The 21,682-nt window shown below is 54.6% G+C and overlaps 1 protein-coding gene across 2 annotated transcripts in view; it reads right to left on the bottom strand.

The window, feature by feature from the left end:
- Nucleotides 1-284: 284 nt before the first annotated feature.
- VANGL2 (VANGL planar cell polarity protein 2) overlaps nt 285-21,682 on the bottom strand; it is a 28,154-nt gene continuing 6,756 nt past the window's right edge. For both annotated transcript variants that reach the window (XM_070467607.1, XM_070467608.1), the window contains exons 2-8: nt 12,889-13,149; nt 12,655-12,775; nt 10,202-10,809; nt 9,269-9,405; nt 8,643-8,778; nt 4,609-4,840; nt 285-3,817 (exon numbers count right to left, since the gene is read on the bottom strand). In XM_070467607.1, the coding sequence (XP_070323708.1) occupies nt 3,557-3,817; nt 4,609-4,840; nt 8,643-8,778; nt 9,269-9,405; nt 10,202-10,809; nt 12,655-12,775; nt 12,889-12,959 (1,566 nt within the window). In that variant the 5' untranslated portion in view covers nt 12,960-13,149 and the 3' untranslated portion in view covers nt 285-3,556. The remainder of the gene's footprint in view (nt 3,818-4,608; nt 4,841-8,642; nt 8,779-9,268; nt 9,406-10,201; nt 10,810-12,654; nt 12,776-12,888; nt 13,150-21,682) is intronic.

Below are 21,682 nucleotides of genomic sequence, written 5' to 3'. Positions count from 1 at the left end.
AGGAATCTTTCTCTCCTCCTTATCTTGACAACCACCCCAGAGAACAGCTAAGTCTTCACGTTCCCAAGTGTTTCTCTTCTCAGAATCAGAGTTCAGAATAAGCAGCTTCCTTTTTCATTCATCCTGAGAAGGGTGGAGCAGCAACGAGCTCACACTGCCCCCTCCTGGTCCACCCACTCCCTAACAAGGAACATACATTCACAGCTTCCAGACCTTCTCAGGCTCTTTTCACTCCTGTTAAAAAAAAAGAAAAGAGGAAAAAAAAAACAACAGAATGCCCCCACAAAAGTCAAATGTCTTTATTTTATATATATAAAAAAAAATTTTGTACAGTTTTAATTCCTATGTTTAAGAAAAAAAAAACCCTAAAATTGCCATAATGTTTAGATCCACTGCAAACTGTAAAAACAAGCTTTTCATATATTAAAAAAAAAAAATTTACATTTTACAACTTTCTACATGCATGCACAAGGTCTCAGCTCTGTAACCCAAAAAAAGGGGGGAAAAAAATCTAGATCCAACAGTGGAAAATTCTACATTTACAATCTCACTTGGAAGGAACTCAAAAAGCCCCCTTCCTTGCACACACAAAAGAACAAATCACAACACTCACACACCGGGACCAACTCCATCAGCAGATGCTGCCCCGTGGGGAAGGCAGAGGAAAGAGAAGACAGACTGACAGACACCACAGAGGGCCAAAGGGAGCTCATCCAGGCCCAGAAGAGAAGGAGGGAAGCTTCAACTCCGGGAAACAGCTGTTTCAGATGAGAAGGGATCCCAATGTCTCATCACAGGTATTGCAACAGGGTTGGCAACAGGACTGAGGTGGGGAGGGGGAAGAGAAAAAGAGAGGGCTGAAATGGGGATGGGGGGGGGGGGGGAGGAGAGGCAAAAGGGAAATGAACAAGATCAGAAATAGAGAGCACGCAGAGTAGTGTAAGAGACCGGGGCCGATGGGGACAGCGGCAGAGTGGCGAGGTAGGTGAAGGACCGAGGCACAGTATCCTGGTGTGGAGGGAAGGAGGACCGGCCTTCCCCGGTGGTAGAAACGAAGGCCTGGGAGGAGAGGCGGGCATGAGCTAGGATGCCATGGGGTCACAGAGAAGCACTGGAGAGACGCAGCCATAGCATCCTTGATGACGGTGTGGGGTGGTGATGGGTGGGCACACCCCCACGAGGGAAGGGTGAGAAAGTCCAGCCTGTGATGGGACAGAGTGGGGGACGCTGGTCAGAGGGACCGAGGCAGCTACAGACCCCACCTCAGTTCACAGTATGCAGACAACTTCCCACACAGGAGAAGCAAAAGACAAACACAGCCACACACGTGACAGTTCATCCTGACATTTTAAAAAACAACAGTAACAGTAATCAAAGAAGACGAAGATACCACAGTTCTGACGCAAAGGACCAAAACATGACCAGTCTCAGTTACAGCCCTTAGTGCTTAGAGAGAGAGTCGGGGTGGGGGGAAATGTCTTTTTGTTTTAGTTAAAAGGAATGAAAAAATCACAGTGATTAAAAAACATGGCAGGTTCTTAAAATAAACACTCCCCCACCCCTCATCTAGGGCAGCAACTATGATCACAGATACTTTCCCTTCTCCCCACCCAACTGTTCCCCAAACCACACCACATCCCACTCCTGCCCACAACGGCAGTGACCCCAGTCACCATCCAGGCCCCATTTTCCAGGATAGTGAGGTATTTAGAAATGTGATCCAGAAGGGATTCCTCTGAAACCAGGTCTTTGAAGAAAAGAAAAAAAAAAAAAAACCTTCCCAAGACCCCCAGGACAGGATGTGTATCACTGGGCTTATCTTCAAACCCACAGCCCCAGCCCAAGGCTGCCCTCCAGGCCCTGCTTAAGTCAGCCGTGTAACCCACCCATGTGCAGACAAGGTAAGCACTGGCTGAAGTGCTTCTCGAGGAAGCGGTGTGTGGACAGATGTGCTTTTTCAGAAAGGACGGCAGGACAAACAATCCCCAGGCTCCATCATGCCCAGAGTCGCCAGTACAGAGAGGAAGCCTCCCTGGTAAGAGATCAATGGGGATCTTACCCCAGGGTGCCCCCTGCAAGGCAAGAACCAATGAGTTTTCCAGGGGAGAGATGGGCCTACAGAGGGGCATTGTGAGTTATTCTGAGGACTGGCCCAGGGGACTGCTCCAGCCGGGCCACGAGGACACTCCCCAACCTGGGTGCTGGCTGGAGGTATGTGAGTACTCCTTAGTTCTATTCCCCTTGGCTAAAACTACATAATTTAGGGATGTCTGATTTCAAGGCTCAGATTTACAGGGAAATTAAGTATTAGAAGGCCAGCAACTTTTGCTCAAAATGAGAGTGAAACTCTCAAGAATTCAGATTGGGTGCAAAGACTACGGAAGCTAAATGGGGTGAGGGGCTAAGTACCCAACAAAGGCAGCAATCTTGGTCCCTCATCCCATTACAGAGGGAGACCAGAGCCCAGAAAACCAGGCAGAGAGGGAACTGGGGGGACCCTGGCCAGCCAAGGAGAAGAGACCCCTGAGGCAAAGAAGTGGACTTAAGGCAGGGGATGAGGAGGAGCTGCTGGCTACCCCCCCAAAAAGAGATGAGGCAACAGGTCTCTGGAGCCGAGAGAAGAGACAGCAAAATGGGGGGTGGCTGGTGAAGAAAAGAAAAACATTTGTCTGAGACCACTGGGGTGGGTCAGGGTCCAGCCAAGCCACTAATTCTCTACAGAAGTCTATGTGGCATCCTTCACCAGGAAGGGGGAGACCCACCCCAGCATGGTGGGAGCAAAGGTGTGGGCAGTTCAGAGGGTAGTGGTCAGCGATGTTCATGGGGCTCTCTCCCGACCTTCCCCAAGGGGCTGCCTAGGAAAGACCCCGTGGAAGAAAGGTACTTGCCCCCCAGGGCCCATGAACTTCCCCTGCTCTGAATATGTGGATGGGGAAGAGGTTCGAAGAGCTGGAAGCAAACAACCCTGGGTGGGGAGGCTCCAACTCGGGTTGTGTGGGAGGACACGGGGGGATCCCTGCTTAAGAATTCCGGGTTTGCTCAGGTGGGGTGAGCGAACGGGGAGCAGGTCCATCTGCCACCAGGAGGCTGCGGGCAGCGCTGCCCGGGGGGTTTGGCACTGTGGCTCTCTGGAGTCAGATCTGCATCCCCCAACGCCCAGAGAAATCCTTTGGGGAAACCACTGGAGAGAACTGCTATAAGAACCTGGGTTCAAATGGGGCTCTGCCAGGCCCTTCCAGAAGAGTCTGTTGGCGGGGAAAGGAGAGGGAGAGAGGCACTGATTCCTGCAGGGCCCGGAGTGATACGAAACCAGGGGGTGGGAGAAGGGAGGGGGAACTTCCCAGGTACTGTTGACAGCAGGATGTCTCTCCAGGTTCACACGGGGTAAACAAGGAATGGGGAGGAGCCAGGTGGGGGAGGGGGGTAATTCAAGTAAAAAAAACGGCTAGAGCAAGAGGAAGAAGGGCGGCAGGAACGTGGCAGGGCCTGAGAACCAAGCCCCCACTGCCGCCCTCAGGAGCCCCCCGAGTCTCCCAGTCCCCCTGCTGTTGTGCAGTCACACTGAGGTCTCAGACTGCAGCCTCATGACAAACTTGTGCGACTTGGGGTCCACAAATTCCTCGGAGAGTTTGAAGAATGGGACCTTCTTGGTGCTGACCACCAGGCTGAAGTCCTGGCGCTTCAAGAGGAAAACAATGCCATCCTTGAGCCCGTTGGTCACCGGCTCCTCGCTCACAAGTGTCCACTGCTTGGCCAGCCAGCGCTCCTTGTGATACTGGATGGTGGGTCCAGCTGCCAGGTACCGCTCCAGGAAGGCCTGCGGAGGCGAGAGGGGAAGTCGCAGGAAGTCTTCCTTCCCACCTACCCACGTCCCCTTTACCCCTCTGGGGGTAGAGCTTCCAAAGACCACCAAGATGTTCCAAGCTCACTCTATGCAAACAATCTCAGAATGTTAGAGCAGAAAACGGCCTGAGATCATCTGCCTGGGACCCTGGTTTATCAATGCAGGAGCAGGAGCCCACAGAGGCGGTATGGCTCAGCAGGGTCAGGTCTGGGATTGGCTCTCCTGACCCCCACACCCCCTGCTCTTCCCAGGTACCTGCTATGACCTGGGAAAGCCCTCCCTTATACTCCTTCCTCTCCCTTCTGCTCGAGTGGGTAGCACTCAGCAGGGCTGCACCAGCAGAAAGCTAGAGGCATCACAGTTGAAATGCAACATCTATAGTGACCTGTTCCCCAGAGATGGCTCAGGGGAGGCAATTCTAGGAAGCTGGCCATAGAACTGGACGGTGGAACTGGCTCAAAAAGAGCATAGGGCAAACAACGCCTGGTGGGAGTTTGGATCTGAAAATTCTGGAACCTCTACAAAGATGAGAAATAGGTCTCAGTTATTCCCCAAATGGTCCCCAAACTCCCTCTTCTCAGCACCTAAGAAAGCTACCCCATTCAGAGATGGAGCAGATGGAGTAGGGATGAGAGACTGTAAGGAGGCAGGGACAGGAGAGGGATGGAGGTCAGGGAAGGAAGTGAAAGAATAAGGGAGAGGAAGCAGAAGGGAAGAGGCCAGAGTCAGGGAGAGAGAAAGGATGTTGGGGCAGGTGGGCCTACCTTGGGCGTCATGTCGTGCGTGATGCAGAACTCAAGGTGCTGTAGGATGCTCTCCATGGTGTGGTAAGGCTGCTGCTTGGTGGTGCGAAGGTACTTCTGCATGGCACGGGCCATGGATGCGAAGATGGCCTGGGCTGCCTCCCGGGGGTCCATCACCTCCCTGGGATTCTTCTGCTCCTCTTCCTGCAGCCGTTTAATGTGAGTGAAGGCCTCCTCCACTGCCACCACAAGCCTGGGGGAGACAAGGGGTGTGGACCAGACTCCCACCTCTCATCTTCCCCGCAGCTTCAGCCCTCCAGCAGCCTGAGAGAGGTCAGGCCTTTGTGCTCTGCCTGGAGCTATAGGCTCTCATCTGGACTCAAGAACCAGGCTTTGCATATGAGAATGCATGCATATGGGTGGGAGGCAGAGGGTCTTCACCCCTCTAGAAATAGGAAAAAGCTTTAGAGCTCAGTGAGCCCAGCCGGGGACCCACAGAGGACAATCAAGTGTCAAAGAGAGAGACAACTATGGACGGAACCCTAGAAAAAGCCTTTTTAATTAAGAGCCCCCCTGAATTGCACTTCAGTGCGTGAAACATTATTAGATATAACTACATCAAAATCACGCATGTCTATTCAACCGTGATAGCCTGAGCAACATTAACTAACACCTGGGGTGGGCAAAGGTAAGGCAAAAAAATGTGCCACAAATCAAGAAGGAAAAGGTAAGAACAGAATAGAAAATGGGCAAAGAAGTGAAAAAATAATTCATAAGAGACCTGAAAGGCTGAAAAACGATGAAGTTGTTACTAGATAGTAGTAAGAAAATTAAATGTTAAAAGGATACTACTTATTCATCAAAATGGAAAAAAAATTAGGCAAATGACTGGTCAAGATGTTGAAAGTCTTCTCTGAGTGCTAGGCAGCAATAAGATCCAACAAACCAGATATATAGACAGGGTGAATCTCAAAAATCTGTTAGTAGGAGGGAAGCAGGAAAAAGCAGCCCATTTACATTAAAAGTATAGAGACGTGCAAACACCAGAACCGGGGGACTTCAAGTAGCTTAGGATAGGATTCTGGGCCAAGTACACATGTGGATCTGTGTAATTCTGCTGCATCTCTGTTTATTCTTTTGCCTCCCTGAGTGTCTCAGTAAAGATCCTTTAGAAAAGATCCCTTTGTCTTAGGTGAACCAAGGGAAAAAGTTTTCTCTTGGTTACAACCAAGGTAATGGGGAAGGAAAGGGTCCGCTATGGTAGCAGCAGAGATCGTGGTCAAGGCAGAAGGCAGAGGAGGCAGGGAACTGTTCCAGCTTCCTTCCCATGGCAACTGGAGACTTGCTGCAACGTCACAGCAATGGGGCTGCCAATCTTCCATCTACTGCAGCCTCGTGTAAAAACAGGATCAGATGCTGGAGGAAAGGGAACCCTCTTGCCCTATTGGTGGGAATGTAAAAATACAGCCACTACGGAGAACTGTATGGAGATGCCTTAAAAAATTAGGAATAAAACTACCATATGATCCAGCAATCCCACTACTAGGTGAATAACCCAAGAAAACCATAATTCAAAAAGACACATGCACCCCAATGTTCATAGTACATACTAGTACATACAATAACTAGGACATGGAAGTCATCTATTTGCCCATCAAAAGATGAATGGATAAAGAAGATGTGGTATGTGTGCGTGTGTGTGTGTGTGTGTGTGTGTATAATGGAAAATTACTCAGCCATAAAACAGAATGAATTTGAGTCAGTTCTAGTGAGTTATAACTCTGTATAACCTAGAGCCTGTTATACAGAATGAAGTGAGTCAGAAAGAGAAAAACAAATAAAGTATATTAATGTATATATGTGGAATCTAGAAAATGGTATTGATGAATCTATTTGCAGGGAAGGAATGAAGATGCAGATACAGAGAATGAACTTATAGACACACTGGAGAAAGGAAAGAGTGGGATGAACAGCAAAATCAGCACTGACATACACATACCACCATGCGTAAAACAGATAGCTGGTGAGAAGCTGCTGCATAACACAGCAAATCCAGCCTGGTGCTCCCTGATGACTTAGAGGGGTAAGCTAGGGGGAGAGGAGGGGGGTGATATATGTATAATCATGGCTGATCTCTGCCACTTTGTGCATTTTCTGACAGAAATCAGAAATCACTTTATGGCAGAAAGTGAACAGGAACTAAAGAGCCTCAATGAAAGTGAAAGAGAAGAATGAAAAAGCTGGCTTAAAACTCAACATTCAAAAAACTAAGATCATGGCATCTGGTCCCATCACTTCATGGCAAATAGATGGGAAAACAATGAAAACAGTGACAGATTTTATTTTCTTGGGCTCCAAAATCATTGCAGATGGTAACTGCAGCCATGAAATTAAAGGACACTTGCTCCTTGAAAGAAAAGCTATGACCAAACTCAGTTCAGTCACTCAGTTGTGTCTGACTCTTTGCGACCCCATGAACTGCAGCACACCAGGCCTCCCTGTCCATCACCAACTTCCGGAGTCCACCCAAACCCATGTCCCTATGACCAACCTAGACAGCATATTAAAAAGCAGAGACATTACCTTTGCCAACAAAGTCAAAGCTATGGTTTTTCCAGTAGTCATGTATGGATGTGAGAGTTGAACTATAAAGCTAAGCACTGAAAAGAATTGATGCTTCTGAACTGTGGTGTCAGAGAAGACTCTTGAAAGTCCCTTAAGGAGATCACACCACTCAAGCGTAAAGGAAATCAGTCCTGAATATTCACTGGAAGGACTGATGCTGAAGCTGAAACTCCAGTATACCTGAAACTCCAATACTTTGGCCACCTGACTCATTGGAAAAGACCCTGATGCTGGGAAGGATTGAAGGCAGGAGGAGAAGGGGACAACAGAGGATGAGATGGTCGGATGGCATCACCGGCTCGATGGACATGAGTTTGAGCAAGCTCCGGGAGTTGGTGGTGGACAGGGAAGCCTGGCGTGCTGTGGTTCATGGGGTTGCAAAGAGTTGGACACGACTGAGCGACTGAACTGAACTGATCGCTGATTTGCACTGTTGTACAGCAGACACCAACACAACTTATAAAGCCATTTTCCTCCAATTAAAATAAACCTTTTTAAAAACTAAAAAAAAAAAAAAAAAGGAACAGAGTCAGGGCTCCCTTCCTCCTTCGAAGCCTGGCGGTCATGTGTGAGGAAGGGCAGAGTCCCAAGACCCTCTGTTCCTCCCCTGTAGAAATACCAACAGGTGAAGGCGGGCCCTGGCAAGCAGTCAACACCAAGAAAGAATCTTCAGGCATGGACAGCATTCACATGACAATGTGAACACGAAAAAAGGAAGCATGAGGACGGTGTTTAAGAATTTACCAAGATATGGGCACTAGAACCTCATTTTTTGCAGGTAAAAATGTACCATCTGCTGAGCAAGCCTCCAAGATTTACTGGAAGGAGGGCTGGTCTAGCCTCCATCCCTGCCATTGGCGGGGAAGCTCACGGGCTTAACGGCCCCTGCCCCACTGTGCAGGCAGAACTCAAAGGCCCCATCCACCTCCACCAGACCGCCATCCCCTGGTTAGCCAATAATCTTGGTATGTTTTGCAGAGGTAATGAAAGTGCCAAGTCGGCTGACTTTAAAATAAGGAGGTTACCCTGCAGACCTAATTTCATCACAAGCCCTTTGAAATGGAGTTTTCTCCGGCTGCTGGCCAGAGACCTACCTGGTCTTGCTGGCCTCAAGGAAAACTGCCTATGGGTCCAGGTGACCAGGAATTGATTCTGTCAGCAACCAGTGAGCTTGGAAGGGGACTCGGGCTAAAACTAGATTTGTTCTTGATTTCAGCCTGTGAGCCCTGAGTGGAGGGTTCAGCTCACCCGCTCCTGACTCTCAGGACTGCAGGACAATAAATGTGAGTTGTTTCACAGCACCCAGTTCATGGTGACTTATTACGGCAGCAACAGAAAACGAACACACACATGCCAACCACATCATCATCGGCTACAGAAGCCAGGGGGTCTTCCGCTCCCCAGCGGCCCCGCCCCTGCCCGAGACCCACCTGGCCCTCCGCTTGCGCACCCTCCGCTCGTGCTCGGCCTCCTCGTAGTAGTACTCGTTGTGGCTGTTGTCCCGCCTGCGGGCCGCCGCTGCGATCACAGCTCGGGACTGACCCGTGGAGTTGTTGGTACTGTTTTCTGTGCAGAAACAGGAGAGAGAGAGGTTGGTCCCTTCAGAGCGCCGCCTTGATGCCCACTCCAGGAAGTCTGGGGCCAGCCCCCCGACACGTTCGGAGGAAGCTGGACCACCTCCCAGGAACACCTCCCGTCCCCATGTCCCCATCCCTCCTGGACACGAAGTCTGGGAGAGGCCCACAGCAAGGCCGCAAGGGGGCACCAGAGAGCAGGAGTCCCGCGCGGGGCCCTCCCGCGCTCCCCGAGCCAGGGCTGAGGCGCAGACACAGCGGGGCCAGGGGAAGGGGACACACCGCAGCAGAGAGGGAAAGAGAGGAGAATCAGCAGCTAAAACCAGCCACCCGGCGTGGAGGAGGTGACCGAACAGGACGGGCTGGGATGCAGTCTGCGGAAGGAGAAAGCACGGGAGGAAGGGTGAAGGAGAAACGGGAGGCAGGAACTCGGGAGTCCTGCTTGGGAGGAGACCAGGGGGCCAAGGAGCAGGGCCGCTCACCCTCTCCGAGGGAATACACCTTGAAGCCAGACACTTTCTTGGCCAGGACGGACTTGGGCAGGTTGAGGAGGGCAGGGTTGTAGACAGGGAAGTCATGGTAATACTTCTCCAGGATCCACACTGCCACACGCTGGATGCTGTGGGGGAGACGGCAGGAGGGGGTGCGCAGAGGATAGACAAGGGGCGTGGGGGGGGGGGGGGGACGACACATCAGGGCAGGTCGGCGGGGTCGGAGAGGACAGAGGGCAGGGACAAGCTGCTTCCAAGAAGCCTGGCTCGGGGCCTGCGGTCTACTCACCAGGCTCCTAAGCCTTCCCCAGGGCTGGGCCTGCTACTCCTTCCCTGCCGTGCTGAAGCCCGGGGCGAAAGGGCAGTGGGCCAGGATCCCCAGCCAGGGGTCACCTCCTCCCCTCCAGCATTCCCCTCAAGATTCCCTGCAGGACTAAGGACAATCTGGGTGGCTGGGGGGGGGGGGGGGGGGCATCCTGCTCCCACGTTTAGGGAGCCGAAGAACCTCCCTCGTTATCTTTTCCCTGGGGGGCCCTTCCTCTGGCCAGCTCATCTCAGTGACCGCTCACTGAGTGCCCTCAAGAGGCTGTGTCTCCAAGACCTAGAAACGTGGTGATTCCAAAGAATCACACACACCTTTCTCTTCTTTGGTCCATCCCTCCGTAAGATTCCCGATCCCTGATCCCTGATCATCTGTTCACTCCAAACTCCTAACTCCCACCCTATCTGCTCCAGGACCCTCAGCATGATCCCACCATCAGGCAGCAAACACTGTTAAAAACCTAGAATGTGCGGAGCACACAACTTCCCACCCAGCCTTCCGAGCGCGTCACCTCCGGCCCCACCATCACACCACGCCGCCCCATGCCCTACAGTCCCCTCCGCCCCGCCCCAGGCCCGCCGCCTGTCCCCAGGCGCCTGTACCTGAGGTGGCCCACGTTGTAGAAGCGGCTGGCCCCGTCCGTGGAGCGCACGACCTTGAGCGTGAACTGCGGCTGGAGCTGGCGCAGCTCCAGCAGGACCACGGCCAGATAGTGCACAAAGAGCAGGGCGTCCACCAGGGACACGGCAAACTGCACCACGCCCTGGTAGCTGCGCTCGCGGGCGTCCAGGATGCGAACACCATAGAAGAGCCAGTAGGACACGACGAGCAGGAAGACGAGCACCATGAGCAGGGCGCGCAGCACGAAGACGCGGGGCAGAGAGGCCTTGGGCCGGCGGAAGAACAGGGCCCAGCTGCCCAGCAGCAGGATGAGCAGCTTGAAGGCCACGGAGATGAAGAGGCCTTCGCAGGCCGTCCCGCACGGCTCCAGCTCCTCCCGCCACAGCAGTGGGGGCAGCAGCAGGAAAGCCAGAGGCGTGAGGAAAGAGAGCAGGGCCAGCGTAGCCCCCGCCGCCACACCCAGGTGCCGGGAGCAGTCCAGCGGGACGCTGTCTTCCATGTCCTTGGCGATGCGCGTGAGGTCATCGTGCGAGATGCTGTGCTCCGAGGTGCCCGTCACCACCGTGGTCGTCTCCCCCCAGTTGTCGTCCTACAGCCGGAGCGGCCGTGGTGATGGGGAAGAAGAGGAGGAGGAGGGGAGGCAGGGACACGGGAGAAGAGGTGAGGGGGAAGAAGACAGACAGCGAAGCAGGCAGAGGAGAAAAGAGGGTAGTCAACACCGTCAGAGGAGCCTGGCGGACTACAGTCCCTGAGTCACAAAGAGTCGGGCCCGGCTGAGAGACTAACACTTTCCCTGCGTGCCCAAGTCTGGCCTCTGCAGGGATGGCACATCTGAGACCCGGGCCCTCGGGGAGCTTCATGCCGTCAGCCAACCAGGAAACACCTGCACATGCACCCTCAGAACAGAGGGTCCAAGAGAGATGCCAGGGAGCTGCTCAGTCCGAGAATGGCACCTGAGGTCCAGACTCTCCAGGCAAAGCAAGCAGGCTCGAGCAACCCACTCGCAAGGCCAGGATGTATCATGCTGTGCCGTGCTAAGTCACTTCAGCCACGTCCAACTCTTTGCAACCCCATGGACTATAGCCCATCAGGCTCCTCTGTCCATGGGGTTCTCCAAGCAAGAATACTGGAATGGGTTGCCATGCCCTCCTCCAGGGAATCTTCCCAACCTAGGGATCAAACCTGAGTCTCTTACATCTCCTGCACTGGCAGGTGGGTTCTTTACCACTAGCACTACCTGGGAAGCCCAAGGCCAGGGTAGGCAATAGGTACCTATCCTCAGAGTACAGAGAGCCACTCGAGTATCTGGTTAAGGGGGTGGTCTGACCAAGGCAGCATGGGGGAGGGAAGAGGACACCGAGAGGAAGGGATGAGGAAGGTGAGAGACTAGTGCAGGGCATGCAAGGCGTGGTGCAGACTCAGGGCCACTCGGGGTCTCTGCTCTGCCTGGCTGGCTCTTCTGGCCCGTCTGAACGCCCACCACATGGGCATTTCCCCACGGGAAGGGGAGCCTGAACAGAAGGCAGAAAGTGGAGGCACTGCCTGTCTCAGCTCAGGGAACCCGTGAGTAACCTCAGCCACCATACCGACACGTGTGCTCCAAGTTTCAAGAGCCTGGGCACACCCCCCAACAAAAGAAGAGCTGATCAGGCTCACTTCAAGAACTCAGGAGGCCAGGTCTCTGGGAGAAGACGGGATTGGGAAAGAGGGAGAAAGATCATCTCCCTCGGGTACTGATCTGCTTCCAAGCCCCAGAAAGCCCCTGGGTCAGTCATAGAGATGTCTCGTGAGGTCTCCAGCTCCCTAAGATGCTCCCAAGAAGAAAGGGGGAATGATACATGGACCACCTCAGTCATCCCAAATCCTGCCTCTTCCCTCTTCTAGCCCTGGGCGCTGCCTCCTGCCCTCCCTGCCAGGGGCACACAGTGGGCCAGAGAGGCGGGAGCAACCGGCCAGAAGCCCCCTCCCATCTCCCCAAGCTCACTTCCTCCTCCTCCATCAACTCCTCCCTCTGACCAGCGGGCGCTATTCTACAGTCCGACACCAGAGGGCACCAGAGTGCCCAAGGGAAACCAGGCTGCCACACCTCTAGCCGCCACCCACTGCCGTCCTCCCACTCCAGATTCCCAGTCCCCTAACTGGCTGGCATGAGCCCAGAGGAGAGGCAATTCCCATTACACAGCCCAGGTCACATGGGTCGTAAAAGATGAAAGACGCTGCTGCTTCCAAAGGGATCTCTGAACTCTACCAAGATTCTACAGAATTCTACTGAGACGAGGTCCTAGCTTGCGACCCTTAGCAGACCCAAAATGACCTTCCTCTCTGTGTCGAAAGAGGCCAGGTTTCCAGTCCCTTCCCCTTTTGGATGGGCCTCCAGCTTCTCGGGGGATCCGAGTGGAAACACCTGGTCCAGACCTCAGCCCCTGACGCTCACCCGCTCATCCCCTCGCGTGGACTCATTGTCCAGCAGAGGCTCCCCCGGAGCCTGGATCGTCACCGACTTGTCCGCCCGGCTCCCGTCGCGGCTCTTGGAGCGGTGTCGGTCCCGGCGGTCCCTGCAGCAGAAGGCCAGGGGGACAGGCACGGCAGGTCAAGGGGAGGACCGCGTCTCTCAGCGGCCGGCTGCAGCCCGCCGGCCCTGTGGCGCGCCCACCCTGTGCACACCCACCTGTGCTTGCGGGAGCTGCGGGAGTGGCCAGACTTGTAGGAGTAGCCGGAGTACTGGGACTCGGTGTCCATGGCGTCCGAGCGCCGCGCCTTGTAGCGCTCCAGGGCCACAGGCGGGGGCCCTCTGGGGGGCGCCCCTGCCACCTCCTTCAGGACCGGCTTCTTCAGGCCAAGGGGCACCTTCAGGAAATCAACCGTCGCCCTGAGGGACTCTATCTTGCTGGACAGGTGGGCTTGTCTCGGAGAAAATCAAGCGGCGCTCCTGAGGAAAGGAAGCAGCTGGTCGGGGTGGGGCTGGAGCAGAGACGGAGGCCGTGCCCAGGAAGCAGCCGCGGAAGCTCGGGAGCCTCGCTCCCACCTGAGAGCGGCCCCCCAGGTTCCAGTGGCCCAGTTCCTCCTGCCCTGCCTCCTAGCAAGAGCACCCCAGACTGTGCCCCGGGGTGGGGGAAGACGACAGCAAAGGCCACCCAGGATGACCCAACCCTGGACCCCCGCAGGGGAGAACTGGGCAGCACTTTCCTATCCTCAGCCAGGAACTCTGGAGAACGTGGGTTCTGGCCAGGCCAGCTGGCCGGCCCAGTGTAGACCGCAGCAGGAGGCAGCTAGCGTCAGTCCAGAGGCTACCCCAGGCCTCTCATCTCCTCCCATTCTTTTTTTTTTTTCCATTTATTTTTATTAGTTGAACATAGATGCAAAAAATCTCCTCCCATTTTTAATGTCTGAGTGCCCACAGGCGGCTGCCTATGGCTGCTTCTCTTGGTGTTGTCTCCCTAGCATGTACGTCAAACATACAGTTACTGTGAGGTTAAGCTGGCTGTCCCCCTTAAGGCTGTGTGTGTGTCTGTGTCTGTGTCTGTGTCTGTGTCTGTGAGTGGCCTGACTTGTGTGCATGCATAAATGTGCTCACATGGCCAGGGTGAAGAATGTAAACTACAAATCACGTGGTGAGGGGCAGAAGGGGAAGGTAAGCAGAAACCATTCTCTAAAAACCTGACATCCTGAACCAGGCAATGTCAGCAGCTTATCTGACCGCTGTGGACCGAGGGGCAGCGTCTTTCTTCTACACTTTCACCTTCCAGTTCAGCAGAGGAGAAGGACCTCTCCTTCTCCCGTCCTCCCTAACTCTCACCCAACCCTGCTTACCACCTACCTCACAACCCAGCCCCGACCCCTTCACAAAAGCCCCCTTCGCCCTCAGCACCCAATGTTACATCCCTGGGCACTGAGCAGTTATTTCCCACCTTCACTCGCTGAGTCATCACCTCTTGCTTAGGCCCCATCTAGAAACCATATCCCCTGCCAAGCCCTGAGTACAATGGGGAAGAAACCCCAGATTCACAGCCCAGCAGGGTTGGTGCATGTAAACGGGTGCATATAAACAACTAACTACATCAGTGATGAAAGGAGAAGGATGAGGACAGTATGACAGACAAGTCTGGGGAGCAGGGCTCCTTTAAACTGAGTGGTTCTGGAAAATCTGAGAAAACCACCACCAAGCCTGAAGGAGCCCAGGGCTAAGCAGGTAGAGCGGAGGGGAAAGCCTGCAGAGCAGACAGCCACCCCCAGGAAGGCCAAAGGCAGCAGAGTTGGGTGGCCCAGTGGAGCCGGGTGTGAGGAAGGGAGAGGCAATGGAAGGTGAGGCTGAAGAGGTGGCCAGGGCTCGGGGTCAGGGAAAGTGTGCGTGCATGCTAAGTTGCTCAGTCACGTCAGACTCTTTGCGACCCCATGGACTGTAGCCCACCAGGCTCCTCTGTCATGGAAGTCTCCAGGCAAGAACACTGGAGTGGGTTGTCAGGGGATCGTCGCGATCCAGGGATCAAACTCGCGTCTCCTGTGACTCCTGCACTGTAGGCGGATTCTTCACTGCTGAGCACCGGAGAAGCCCCGGGTTGGGGGAAGAGCTGGGTTAATTCAGTGGGAAGCCTGGGAAGGGTTTTAGCTCTCCAGACAGAGAGAAGGGAAGGCAGAAGTAGGGAGACGAGGGAGGAGGTGACTGCAGCGATGGGGCAGAGAAGCAGAGGAGGTGTGAAATGCTCACATTCATAACATACGTTGGGTAGGACCAGCAGGCCTTAATTGGACTGGCTGAGGGGGAGGGGAGCATCAAGATCTCTGGCCCGAGCATGAGAGGAGGTGGTAGTGCCATTACCAGGTGGGAAGACTGGGGAGGAACTGGCGAGTTCGGCTTCTGGCATGCTGAGTTCATGGCTGTGAGATAGGCAGTTAAACAGGAGGCTGAGCGTCAGAGGAGCTAGAGGCAGAAAAGAGGCTGAGCTGGAGGTGTGGATGGTGTGCAAGGTCAAGGGAATGGATGGGATCACCCAGTGAGAGGGTTAAACAGGGGGTCCCTGAGAACCCCAACATGTAAACATGTCCAAGGACACAGAAGAGGCAAAGGGGCTGAGGCCATGAGGCCAGAGGAACAAGGAGACCAGAAGAGTGGGCTCTCATGCAGCCAAGAATTACTGCTTCAAGGTGGGAATAAAATCAGCCAGGTCAAGTGCTGCCACGAGGTCAATTATGCTAAGAACTGAAATGAATTTGCTTTATGTAGTTGTTAACTTTTCTCCAACCGAGCTGAACCATCAGTAACTTGAGAATAAGAACTATGATTGATACGGACTTGTATCCACCACCTTTCCATTGGCACACGGCTAGTAACTGATAGCGCCTGACTCTCGGGGAAACTGCAAACACTGTAGGGAGATGAAATAAATGCTACCTCCATTCATTTATCTTCCTCACAGAGGTATGTGGAGACACTCCATGGCCTGGTGATGTTTGTCCATAGCCCCATATCAAGACAAGTATGTAACAAAGACACACTTGGGCAATGCAGACAACAATATCTTAACCCACCCACCGTAAACCCTTCTAGAAACCTTTGCCACAAACAAGGCCCTATTCACCTTCTTATCTGCAAATTATGCTGGACTGCTCTACCCCATCTCCCCAGAGCCCATTCTCCTGATCTAGTCCCTGATACAGTTCAGACACATCGCCTGTATCTCTCCTGTCGTGGCTCAGCCCGTTCTTCCTAGTCCTCCTACAAACTCAATTTCACCAGCAGGTTCAAAGAGAGCAAGTGGGTGACAGGGTGAGGGAGGTGGAGAAATAAAGAGGAAAAGGGCTGCCATGGACTCGAGTCTAGACAGAGACACCATAACCCAGACTCTCCGTCTCCCGAGCCTGAATTCTCACATCTTCCAAGGGAGTCAACAGCAAAAAGAGCATGGGATTTGCACCTGAGTATCTGAGTTTAAAACCCAACTCTCCCACTGAGGAGCTGTGTGATCATGCGCAAGTTACTTAACTTGGCTGCGCTTGGCAGCCTGGTAGGCTCATTGGTAAAACAGGGGAAATGATGTTTTACATCAACACCTCATGGGGTTGTTGTTAAGTATACTGGAGATAAAAGAAGTACTTTAACAAACTGCTCAGCAAGTAATAAGTTAAGCAATTAATACACTCTGACTTCAGGGTCACTCCTGTTCCAGTCCCCAGACACTTCCTCTGAGACTTGGGAAAGAGGTGGTATAAATAAATCTTGCTGCTTGTACAACTAAAGCCACACACACACTCACACACACACTCACACACACACACACACACACACACACACAGCAGATCAGAACCACCACTTCAAACACACCCAGGAGGGAAGCCGATGCCATTGTGCTTCCCCTGCAGATAAATTTCAAACCAGACAGGGTGCCAGTCCCCTCCCAACCCTTTGTTCTAAACTGTTCCAGCCTAGAGCTCCCTACCTTCCTCCCAGCTGCTGATTAAAGACCCAACATAAACCTGGCTCCCCTGGCCTGCTTCTCCCACCCCTACCAACCCAACTCAAGGTCCTCAGAAAGCACCCAAACATGCTGCTCCCTCCCCTGCCAAACAGAGTGGCCAAAAATGAATCCAGCTTCTGAGACCTTTGCCTGCTGTCTCCTGGAGCACCCCAGGAATTAACCCAAGCACTGGAGAGGCTATGGGGAGGGACTTGATGAGAAACGAGAAGGGCAGAAGTTCCCCTTGTTTAATCGGACCCAGGAATCAGGGGTTTGGAGGGTCTCCCGGGTGGGCAGCATTCCCAGGGAAGAGAGTGGGGGAGGGGATCACTGGATGGGATCAACAAGTGGAAATATGGGCGGCACAGCGGGCCAGGAGGGAAGTCCGGACTTCGTCCAGGGCAGGGAGTGCCCTGGTTTAAAGGGTGGGAGGCTGTGAAAGGGAATGTGTTCCGCTGCTTTTCACCAGGCCCCCAACCCCACCTCAGACACAAAAACACAGTGACTCAGTCCCCTGCTCAAGCCAACCATGGATTATCTGGGGTTAAAAACAGGCCAGAGAGGAGTGAGGGAAGGAAGAGAAAGTCTGTCACAAAAAGGAGACCCTTCTCCCCTCCAAAGGCCTTTCAGAAATAAAATTAATGGAATGTGTCTCAGTATCATCCCATGAGGACTGGGGTGAGGACCAGGGGGGGAAACGTGGGGGCTTTTGTCCCTGCTGCCCAGCTTCTCCCACAATGATCACCATGGCAACCAAAGCCCCCTGTTGCCTAGGTGATGGCAGCCAGGTCCTGGAACCCATACCCAGCATCCAAAGCGAGAGAGGTTATGGAGGTGGGGGGGCTAGGGACAGAGCGGCAGAGAATGGGGTTTCTCCTCTGGCGGCCCCAGCTTTTGTATAAGCTCTGGGATCAGGTTTCTTCAGGAAACAATCAGAGGCCTTTGGAGAAAATACACTCAGAACCTGGCAACAGGCAGAGGGAGTAAGGCCCTGGGTACACTGGGAGGCATGGGAGGGCCTGGTGTTGGCCAAAAGGCAGACCAAGACTAGGCCCTCCCCACTGCCCGCTTGCAGGAGCAGCCTGGGTGGATGAGACCTTGGACCCAGACTCGGGCATCCTCTGGCCAGGCGCGGGCTGAGGACCAGGCGGCTGTGGTCACCAGCGCGTCCCACTGCTCTCGGCCACCATACACCCGGTCCCAGCTGCTTTCAGGAGTGGGGAAAGGAGGCAGTGAGGAGGACCCCAATGGAGCTGGGGGAAAGAGCGGTGGGGGCAGGGCCACCAGGCAGAGAAGACGGTGGGGAGGGGACAGAGCACAGACACGCACTCAGAGGACAGGCTGGGAGTTCCAGAGCAGGGCTGCAAGGGAAGGCACCTGCAGAGGACTTCAGAATGAAAGAGGACAGGAAGCCAGAAGTTCTCCTCTGACAGGGGCAGCACTCTGATCGGACCATCTTTTAAACAAATGGCCTTCCTCTCCTCAGCCCAGGACAGGGGAAGGGTGGTCCTGCCTGGATGCAAGGAGATGGACGTGATCACCCACCCCTTCAGACCCCTCCTGCAGAGGAGTCTGTGGACCCTTGCCCACGAAATGTCTCTGGTTCCTGTAGCCTTCAAAAAGACTGCATCACTGTGGTGTACATCTGACATTAACACAACAGTGTAGATCAACTACACTTCAATTTTTTAAAAAAGTCCCTGATTCCTACACAAGAACCTAGGTCTTACTGCATGTACCATGCACCCCCCTTCCCAACTAAAACCCAAAGGAGGTGTGGTCATGTGGGCCCCCAGCCTCATGGCTCCCTAAGCGTCACCTACCACAGATTCAGCATCCAAGGATATCAATGTGAGTTCCACCCAAAATGCTGGATGCCCACCCTCCAGAAGTCCCACCTCCCAGCTCGGTATCCAAGGAGCTAGATGTCTGTCCACAGAGACCGAGCCCCTTGCCAAGACATCAGCTAGTGTGAGGCAGGCAAATTCCAAGTCACAACTGACTGTCCAGCTTCGTTCCCCCCCTTGGCCACACCGCCCCGAGTCTCACGGGCATGCTCAATCCAGGCCACCCCGTTCAGACACTGGTGGAGACAGGAGGTGTCTGATGTTGGGATGGGGGGAGGCAGCCCCTAACACACTCCCACAGAGCAGAGGGAAGTGCCAGGGCCTCTGACTGTGCCCGCATCATTCCCCATGCTCACCCCCACCCACCATAGGAGGAAACAGTGGACTGACCCACCCAACTCAAGGCAGGCTCCAGCACTAACACAGAAGAGGCCTTCCAAGGTGCGACCCCAAGTTTTACAGATGAAAAGGCAGGGCCCAGAGGAAGAAGGGTGCTAGCTCCTGGTGCTCCCTCTGCGGCAGCCATTTCTGGCCTCTTTGTTAGAAAGACCTCACTGACACCGTGACTCAGGCGTGCTCCTCTCAGAGTGAGACCAGGCCCCTCCCTGGCAGTCCTTCCAGACTCTGGTTCTTGAAACAGCCAAGGCTAGAAGCTGGCCAGGACAGGAGAGAACTCACTGGCTCCTGCCCTGTCCCTTCTTCTCTCCAGTGACATAGGGACAGAGTCTGGACAGGCCTCAGCTTGTTGAGACAGTTGAGACTGAAGAGCCCCTGGCCCTAGAGAGGTACTTCCCTTCCCCACCCACCGACCACTCCTGACTGAGGATCTCCACGGCTCCTCCTCATTCCCATCTAGCCGTGCACCAGGGACAAGCCCTCCATCCCAGAAGGCCCACGCTGGGTTCTCTCTACCCCAAAACAGCTAAGGCACAGAGTGGGCCAGGACCAGCCCCAAGCCCTAGGCCAGAAAGGGGGTTTCACCCCCACCCTCATTCCTGTAGCCTGGAAAACACCACCAATGCCCTTAAGTGACAATACAATCCAGGAGGCCAGAGAGAACAGTTGGACCTCAGTGGGCCGAGGGGTGAGAAAGAGCTGGACCCAGGAGTCCAAAAGCTGGCACCGAGCCCCGCCCCCGCCCTATAAACCCGGCACTCTCCCAGGACAGCCCCAGACGTGAGCTCACCATCCTGAGAGCCCGGGGGCAGGGGGCAGGGTCCCTCTCCTCCTGGGCTGAGGAGCAGGGGAAGGCACATGCTTGGGTCACGCAGACAGCCCATGCGGCTGTTCACCACCAGACCCCAGTGCATGGGGCCTGCCGGGGAGCGGGGTGGGGGAGCCTCAGACTGGGCTCCTGGCCAGGATACCTGAGCTGCTGTTCTAACTGAAAAGGAGCTGGGGGCGGGGGGGCCAGAAGCAGGCCTTTCTCCATCTATTTCCCTCACTTCCCTCTATCTAAAGCAAGGGGGAGGCTGAGTACCCTCCAAGGCCACAAACACACTTGAACACAGATACACGCACCTGCACCCCCACACTCGGATTCCCCCTCGGAAACCTGGAATGGCTCCTGACTGCCCCACCCAGCTCCACCCACCCTGGCCAGGCAGGTTCTGTAGAGACCTGCTCCGCCTTCTCGCCAGCACCGCCACCCCCACCCCAGCGCTCAGAGTCCCTGCTCCCAACGCACTGCACACGAGCACACGCATGTTGCACACACAGCACAGTGGTCCACTCCCCGACTCCCCTAAACCATTCCCGGTCCGTCTGGAAGGGCGCACTGGTGGGAGGATGGAGCACGGGGCAGAAAGGGTGAGTAATCCCTTTGGCATCTCTCCCAGGAGCAGGCCAGAAGGGAGCCGGATGCTGAGCTGGTGAGAAGGGAACCAGGGCTTCTAGGTGGCTGGGTCCTCTGTTTAATTCTCACCCGTGAGCAGCCCCCTCCTTCCCACCCACCAGGCTCGGAACTTCTTCCTCCCTCAGCTGGAGCAGAAGACCAAGCCCTGCGTGCCCATCAGGAAGCTGTGGGAGAGTCAGGCAGGAAAACGGGTGCTGGGAGCTGTCCTCACGGACAGGAGAACGTGGGCCATGGGAGGCAGACAAGCTGGGTTGACCCAGAGGCCGCCTTCCTAGACACTACATGCTCCCACCCTCACGGGAAGACAAAAATGCCTCGCCCTCTTCTCAGCCTCCTCTCCGAGGTGGGCCCCAACTGTCCCTGACCCTGAGACCTACAAGCCTGCTCACCCAGCCGCCGCCTCGGGGTGGGGTCAGGGGGAACAGAAAGCGGTTTCTCAGGATGAGAAGCCAGCCACCTTTAGGTCTGCATGTGGATGGGAAGAGCTGTGACGTGGGGACACGCCCAACAAAGGCCGTTTTGCGTGGCAAAAGCAGTAGGGTGCGAGACTCAATGTGACTCAGGGCCGGGGTGGCAGACCTGGGTCTCCCCATTCTGCAGACCTTTTCCTCCTGCTTCACTCCAGGGCCTCTGATCTGGTAAATCGGCCACCTCTTATCTAGGAAAACCGAGCCGGCTGAAAGACCCAAGGGCCAACCAACCTCCTCCATCTTGACAAACCCACAGCCTGAGGTTTTCACTCTTTCTGAGGAGCCTCAACATGCCCCAACCCTTGCATCTGCCACCCCAAACCTGGAGTAAGGCAGATGACAAAATGAGTGTTTCTGTTCATACTCGGTTGCTTTTTAAGTTACTGCAGTCACACCTCCTTGGGCTCAGCACCTGCTTCTGTGCACCCCCACTCACCTTAAAAGGCCAGAGCCCCTCCCCAGACTCCCTACTCAGACACACCCTCTCTTCTAACCGGAGTGGGGAGCCAGGAACTCTCTGGGGTCTGAGGGATACTGTTAGGGGGTTGCTAGAAAACTCTCCAGGGAGAGCCAGGCCCTTCCAAACGAAACAAGACTCCACGGGTCATGGTGCTGGAGCCCCCACATGTGAAGTGACCCAGCAGCGGGGAAGAGGCCAGCCCCCGAGGATGTTCTGTCCAGGTGGCAGGCCTGCCCCAGGCTATGCCAATGAGGTGCTCCACCTGGGAGACCCCATTCTTCCAGCAGACTGACACCGTCTCTAAGGACAGACTTCCTTTACATCTCAGGCTGACAGCTGGACTCATGTCTGCTTTTCAGGAGACAGGGAAATTATTCA

Source organism: Odocoileus virginianus, chromosome 5, assembly GCF_023699985.2.
Source record: "Odocoileus virginianus isolate 20LAN1187 ecotype Illinois chromosome 5, Ovbor_1.2, whole genome shotgun sequence".
Classification (NCBI taxonomy): domain Eukaryota; kingdom Metazoa; phylum Chordata; class Mammalia; order Artiodactyla; family Cervidae; genus Odocoileus; species Odocoileus virginianus.
This window is presented reverse-complemented; position numbering and strand designations above follow the sequence as displayed.